The sequence below is a fragment of the Priapulus caudatus genome, unplaced genomic scaffold (genome assembly GCF_000485595.1).
Source record: "Priapulus caudatus unplaced genomic scaffold, Priapulus_caudatus-5.0.1 Scaffold121, whole genome shotgun sequence".
In the NCBI taxonomy this organism is placed as follows: domain Eukaryota; kingdom Metazoa; phylum Priapulida; class Priapulimorpha; order Priapulimorphida; family Priapulidae; genus Priapulus; species Priapulus caudatus.
The window spans coordinates 297,499-304,998 of record NW_014577182.1 but is presented as its reverse complement, the minus strand read 5'-3'; the positions used below and the strand labels follow the sequence as shown (position 1 = coordinate 304,998).

The following is a 7,500-nucleotide window of genomic DNA, read 5'->3' as shown; positions in this document are numbered from 1 at the left end:
CATTTTTCCTATCACCAATTATCTATGTGTTTTTTTTAGAGATGATCACATTTCTTCAGTATAGTGATATTTAGTTCTCTGTCATGGCTTCACAGATGCACCCATACATTGCACAGCACGACGTATCGAGTGAATCAAACGCGTCTTATACGTGTATTTATATTACGTGCACCAGCCGAGTTCTGATATTTATTAACCCATGCACAGGATGTAACACGCTTATTAAGCCTGACCTACTTGCATGTCAAGTCATTGCGATTGTGAATAGTAATTGGATATGCTTCGTGATACAGAACACGATATCTTTCAGCCTAATTTTTGCATCACAATTCTTGCATCATCGCTTCAAGGTCTCGTGCCAATCCTAACATAACCACCGCTGCATGCTCACATAAAGCTTAACGAGGTGTCACACGCACACCAGCCTGTGGCAGGATTTATACTCGATTTACCTATATTTATCCCCGCAGTTTATTCCTCGCCCGTGGGCGTGCATCTCCCTATGCCTTCTAGGGATAGGCTCGCACGTGGGCGTGCATCTCCCTGTGTCTTCACTGGGGATAGGCTCGCACGTGGGCGTGTATCTCCCTGTGTATGCCTTCTAGGGATAGGCTCGCACGTGGGCGTGCATCTCCCTGTGTCTTCACTGGGGATAGGCTCGCACGTGGGCGTGTATCTCCCTGTGTATGTCTTCACTGGGGATAGGCTCGCACGTGGGCGTGCATCTCCCTGTGTATGCCTTCACTGGGGATAGGCTCGCACGTGGGCGTGTATCTCCCTGTGTATGCCTTCACTGGGGATAGGCTCGCACGTGGGCGTGTATCTCCCTATGTATGCCTTCACTAGGGATAGGCTCGCACGTGGGCGTGCGTCTCCCTATGCCTTCTAGGGATAGGCTCGCACGTAGACGTGCATCTACGTATGCATGCCCCGGAGTTAGCTTGCACGTCCCCAGCTCCCTTGTGAAAATTCACGCAGGCGTGCGTTCAGTATGCACACGCCTACGCACGTACGTACGTATAATTATATGTACACACACATACGCGCGCGCACGCACGCACGCACACACACACGCACGCGCGCGCGCACACACACACACACTGTGACACACACACACATACACACACACACTACGTTACGCACGCGCGCGCGTTTGTGCGTACGCGAGTATGTCTGCGTGCGATCTTGTGCATACTTTGTCATAATTATAAATCAATCATTATCCATTTTGCAGATACCGGGCATGTGTGAACTCACGCGTTTCACATTACTTTGAGATTTTACAGTAAGGCAATCTGCGAAGCTGCGAACGAAGCCTGCTATACAATAATCGGACTGTCTCCCGTCGCTCTCGCTAGTGAGAGATGCGTTTCAAACATGCGGAAATATCATATACGCAGCGAACAAACCCTGCAGCTATCCCATTGTATTGATACCTATGTTGTGTATTTAGGTCATAAGTTGAACGGTCATAAGTCATATGTCATAAGTCATAAGTCATAAGTCATAAGTCATAGGTCATAAGTCATAAGTCATAACTTAGGTCATAAGTCGCTATATATATTATATATATATATATATACTTATATATTATTATATATATATACGTGGTGTAGGTGGGTGGTGTGTGTGTGTGTGTGTGTGTGTGTGTGTGTGTGTGTGTGTGTGTGTGTGTGTGTGTGTGTGTGTGTGTGTGTGTGTGTGTGTGTGTGTGTTTGCACGTGCGTGTGTGCGCGTGTGTGTAGTGTTTGCGCGTGCGTGTGTTCGCACGTGCGCGTGTGCGTGTGTAGGTGGGCAGTGGGCTGCGTGTAGGACTCATACGCAGTAACACAATTATTTCTTAAAGTTAATTGGCCAACGCTGCATAAGACCCATATTCCCTTGTTGTAATGCAGAAGCAAACCTACTCCCCGGACGAATTAGCTCCTACGAATTACGCAACGTTTTAACAAGGCCGTACCGCATGTGACTCGATCCGGACTCACTGACCTCACTGTGCGTGTATTTATCATGCATGCGTATGTGATAGAATTGTGATTAGAGTAATACGCATTTTATGTAGTCAGAGATTATTAATAAATACATGATATCGTACGTGATAGAATATTAATAAAATGCACGATGACAATCTATCATTTCCATTTCAATTACCACTCGCATGGTGGCAGCACTACCGAATTACAAAATGGCCGATGTAGGAACAAACTCAAACTGTGTAGCTTCTAACGCAGCTAATACTTCATTGTAAGTAAGTCATCGACCGGTCTTATTAGCATCCTTCCTGTTGATAACAATCAATGCCTCTGTTAAAAAGCATTTTATCGTGTTGTTGTTGTTGTTTAACGACGACGATAGCATAGTAGTTAGTAATACTAGTAGTAGTACTAGTAGTAGTAGTAGTAGTAGTAGTAGTAGTAGTATTAGTAGTAGTAGTAGTAGTAGTAGTAGTAGTAGTAGATGTAAATGACATTGGTTTTATTGGGACCCATGTTCTCTATCCTTGAACCGTAGTGGGTACGTACTGACAGCTGGGCCCAAGGATAGAGAACATGGGTCTATCCTTGAACCGACAGCTGCGACTAGGGGCAGCGCGTCTCCCAAGTCCGAAAGGCGCCGAATTATTTATTTTTATTTTTTTTAGAATTAGGGATAGGGTTAAGGTTAACTGATTTCTATATCCACAACTTATTTATACTAATAATGCGCCATCTAGCTGATCACTATCTCTCCCCGGAGGCCTACTAAATAGTACTATTTTGGACTTGGGAGACGCGCTGCCCCTAGAGGTATTCCGTACTGACACTACTGACGCTGAAGGGGTCGTTGTCGTATCACTATCACTCAGGTACTACATTAGCTCTAGTACTAACTACTTGTGGCTGGCGGCCAGCGGCAACTGTACGCGGGCTATAGTACTAGAGCTAGTACTAGTACTACATATGATATATGTACCCGAGGTATATGTATACACAAAGTGTACCAGACTTGTACTACAGAAGTGTACCCTAACCCTAACCCTAAACATACCTACCTCATATAAAAATATAACGCAGTGGCTACCCGTCCGGAACCGGTCGCCTAGCCTCCAGGCACATGCGTGTACGTGTCGCAAGCTCACTGTGTGTGATGGATGTCCGGACGCGTAGCTTAGCGGCTCCTTGTCCGGAACCGGTCGCGTAGCCACGGCCAAAATATAAACAATACTAAACAACCTCAAACTACCTCGGTTACATATATGTAGTACCTGATTATTGATACGACAACGGCTCTTTGTGCACTACTGACAGTCACTGTGTGACAGTGTGTCCATGTCTTAACTTGAATACCTACCCCTCGACATTCCTATCCTGTTACTGTTACGGTTAGTGTTAGGTGGGAAACGTTACAGGCAACTGGTTAATTGTTCACGTGGGTCTATTTTGGGCGAGCGGTGGCACACAGCTGTGGTCACTCATCTCAATTAGTAGGGCCTGCTGTTTAATGTTTGTTTTCGTTCATCAACTTCAGTGAAACATGGGAAGTATTCTGATTTACGAATCGGAGGATAATATTATATCATTTGGATCATAAAGCAGGGTTTCTTCTACATAGGAGGCACTGCGGCGCACTGCCATTGTCAAATTTAACAACGCCGTTGTGAAAATGTTCCTGTATTTACCCGCCGTTGTCAAAATAGTGTCAATCCAAAAATAAATAGATCACCACGTGTTTCTGACTATATACATGGAAAATCGTAATGAAATTCACAGCAACATTTCTTTTTGCATGCCGCCACACTCCCGTGTCATTCCCGATTGTAGCTTTTTCCTCGATTCCGGGAAAGTTTTGCTGTCGCTCCCTCATACCAGCAGTGCCCACCTCTACATATACAGCATTAGTGCATCACATGATAAATTGTTGAAATTCTATTGGATAACGTCGCAGGTACTATGAAACAATAGTGCCCGCCTGAGCTGGCACTATTTTTTGCGCGACGCATTATTATTATAACGCATTGTGTTTTAATACAAATTGAAATTGTTCGTTTAAGAAACTTTGTCTTATTCACTTCATATTTGCCGAGTAGATTGCAAAGTCATGTGATGCACTAAAAACATTAATGCCTGTTGTTGGGGGCACTATGCTGTCATAGTGAAGCTTTGGGAAGGAATAGTGCCCTCGCTACCGCTCGGGTGTTGAGCGTATGAGAGCATAGTGCCCCCAACAACAGGCATTAATATATAAATATAAGCATGCCCACGCGACCGTAACAATCAGTGTATTCGCCTCCCCCCCCATACTTTAATCAATGCTGCCCCAGCCAGCAAGCACGAGCCACGATGTGCACAGCCACGGGCGTGGGTAACTGGGGTGTCGCGGGCTACTTTTTTCTTTCTTTTTTCCTTTTGCGTGAATGCGTAGGGCATGCGGAAGTGCAGGAGAATGGTTCCAGATGCGTGAGTCTCTCGCGAAATGCGCAGCGTGAGACTTGGTAGGTCTGCTAAAAAAATAAGATTTAAACTAAAAGGTGAAATTTTATTTTTGGGGTGCCTCAAATGCAGTCTAAGACATTCAAATTTTTAACATTTTGCTGGGAGAGACCCCCAGAACCCCCTCTACCTCTCTCCCCCCACGTCTTCCTGCAGAATCCACATTCGTGCCTACTGCACGCCTTTGAATCCATCATGTGCGTTTTTTCCCCAAACTGGCCATTACTGCCGTTGTCTAATTTTCCCTCAGAAGAAAACCTGTAAAGTCAAGCTCTTACATCAGAAACTTGTGCTAGCACCTAGTCACTTCATCCAAATAATGCATCATTACATTACTTATTTACATATTTAAAAACTTGTTAATGTTGTTTTTTTCCACCAGAAAAGTTTGTAATTACTTCCTCTTTTCTACCAGCAGATTTGTTTATCCCTAAAAAATGGTGATATGTTACTTTCGAACCCTGTAATTATAGTCACAGGTCTTGTTTCTTTGAACAACTTGTAGCTCGTGGATGTTTCCGCATGATAAGGAAATGTGTTGGTTAGAGGTGTGCAGTATTACCGGTATATACCGCGATACGTACCGCGGTACTTTGTGTGGTGTAGTGGTGTACCGGCTTTTTTAGCTATTTTATCCCATCAATTTTATTTCACTTCCTTGTCATTGCATAGCTTTATAAATTCATCTCCGTCGATCGACACCATTCACGCTATATTCGCGTATCTCCTGCACCTATTCTATATGCCTAGTAGATAGTCTGCGCTGTTTTATTTGTACATACTTCATTACTTCAGACTGGTTCTAGCCGTACGACACTCCTACTCTCGCTCATGTTTATTCCAAAGGAATTGCAAGATATAGCAGATTACAAGAATAACGCGACGCAGCGACTGCCAGGCGTTTTTCTCTGAGCGCGGCAGCGGTGCCTTTGATGGGAGAACGGGGCGCGATCGATCACGAGCCTGTAGCGCAGTAGCGCGTTTCACTAAAGCCCGCCGCACATGGTGAACTATCTGCTGAGCTGACGCACGAAGCCGTTGGCTCAGCAGATAGCTCACCGTGTGCTGGTAACTAAATTCTGCATGATTTTTGGCCTCGCGAGGCTGTGAGACGGATATCTAGCGTGTTTGATATTTCTGGCCTCGCGAGGCCAGAAACTCACCGTGTGTGGGCTCCCTGAGCTATCTAGCTCAGCCACAAATATTTACCGACCAATGAAAGCGCAGGAATCGGGCATGTGATTTTAAAATGGTGGCGCCAATGGAGCAATGTTCAGGACTTTCAAATCGTACACTGTGTGCGTCCCATGCACGCATCATACACACGCGTGCATACAGTGTGTGCGACCCGTGTACGCATCTTACACACGCGCGCGTACACTGTGTGTGCCTCATGTACGCATCATACACACACGCGCGTACACTGTGTGCGTCCCGTGTACGCATCATACACACGCGCGCTTACACTGTGTGCGGCCCATGTACGCATCATACACACGCGCGTATACACTGTGTGCATGAGTTATATTCCTCTGACCTGTTCTTGAAATCGCGGTATACCACTGTAATACCGTGGTACTTTGGTAAAATTTTACGGTACCCAACTCTAGTTTTGGTGTTGCTATACAGCAGTGTAAGATGTGTTACAAGTTACAACACATGCCGTTAGTATAAAAAATAGTAAGCTAGTAGTTCCTCTACCTCTCCTGCTATGATGGGATGTTGTAAGGTTGACACTAGATATATATACATGTGTTATATTCAGTGACTTTACAGTCTGAACATCAACGACATTCAATAATTTGCTATCACTCGTACACACAATCTTTGAAAGAAGTCTAAAAATGCAGCCAGTCCTAAATTTCCAAAAAAATTATTTATACTATTTAATAATGTAAACTATATAATGAATAGCAGTTCTGCTCAAAATTTACAATGCCCAGAGTGGGTATGGGCTGCTGTTTCCTATACAGTACACCTTTGTGTCTTGTACCTGCACTAAACAGTGTATTTAAGAGCATTTGCGAACAGAATTAGTAGAGCTGAAAGGGTGCAAGCCTTCTTATAGGTAATCACTTTGTCATCACATATCGCCACATTATGATGGAATATCAAACAATAATACTGATCCACATACTAGGGAGATAAGTTGGACATTGTGGATCTGTGAGAGTTACTTGAGAATGTGCAATCGCTCAGAAAATCTGGCCGCATGGTTCATCGATTCTTATCATCACAAGAGCCAACATTTCGTTTATCCATGGCCATATGACAGACCTTGAATGAATTCACTACTCTTATTCATTCCCTTGGCTGTATCACACATGTTGACGTGAGTTTACCTCTGATCTGCCAGAATTCAACTGCATTACCAATAAAGAACTGCTAAACTTACTCTTTAAAAGTGCATTCTTTTTACATAATTGTTTAAACTAATCATCAGTTAACGTTGTTACATACAAATTTTGCCGATAATGTACATTTTTGGTCGCTCAGCCATTGGCTTGTCACCAACTTGTTCTGTGCTGGGCAGAAATGTAACATAGATCTTGTCTTGTAATCGTCATACGTTCCGGTCATCCGATTCGTTTATAAATGTGTGATAGTGCATACATGCATGCACCAGGTACCGAGTACAGCAAGAGGAAAGTTCTGTCGATATAGACTTGGTAGTATTCTCAGTAACGAGGCCACATGCATTTCCCGTTTCCTCGATTCTTATCCCACTATGCTTCCTGTTTCAGAGTCGAGACGACTCGCCGAGCGCGTGAATTACACGCGAGCGCATGCAGGTGCTAGCTCGTGATCATCGCCGCCACCGAGCGCGCACACGTCGCAGCGATGACAGCCAACCTGCTGTCGAGGGACGCCGCACTCGCGCACACCCGTCAGCGTCGCGGCGACAACGCCGGCATGTCGCCCCCCGCCGTCGATCACAGAGACCGCGACGGAGAGAGTCCCCCGCATGATACGGTCACAGTCCCAGAACGCGTGGCAGGAGGCACAGTCCCAGAACGCGTGGCAGGAGGCA

At 45.0% G+C, this 7,500-nt stretch overlaps 3 protein-coding genes across 3 annotated transcripts in view; 2 read left to right on the top strand and 1 right to left on the bottom strand.

The window, feature by feature from the left end:
- Positions 1-3,046, bottom strand: part of LOC106805634 (integumentary mucin B.1-like) — a 9,434-nt gene extending 6,388 nt beyond the window's left edge. The window contains exon 1 of the mRNA XM_014807316.1: positions 3,032-3,046. The gene's annotated coding sequence lies outside the window, so the exon portion shown is untranslated. The remainder of the gene's footprint in view (positions 1-3,031) is intronic.
- The window catches only part of LOC106805631, a 10,656-nt gene continuing 5,312 nt past the window's right edge, over positions 2,157-7,500 (top strand). The window contains exons 1-2 of the mRNA XM_014807314.1: positions 2,157-2,244; positions 7,214-7,497. Of these exons, the coding sequence (XP_014662800.1) occupies positions 7,311-7,497 (187 nt within the window). The 5' untranslated portion in view covers positions 2,157-2,244; positions 7,214-7,310. The remainder of the gene's footprint in view (positions 2,245-7,213; positions 7,498-7,500) is intronic.
- Positions 6,099-7,500, top strand: part of LOC106805635 (suppressor of cytokine signaling 6-like) — a 13,222-nt gene continuing 11,820 nt past the window's right edge. The window contains exon 1 of the mRNA XM_014807318.1: positions 6,099-6,109. The gene's annotated coding sequence lies outside the window, so the exon portion shown is untranslated. The remainder of the gene's footprint in view (positions 6,110-7,500) is intronic.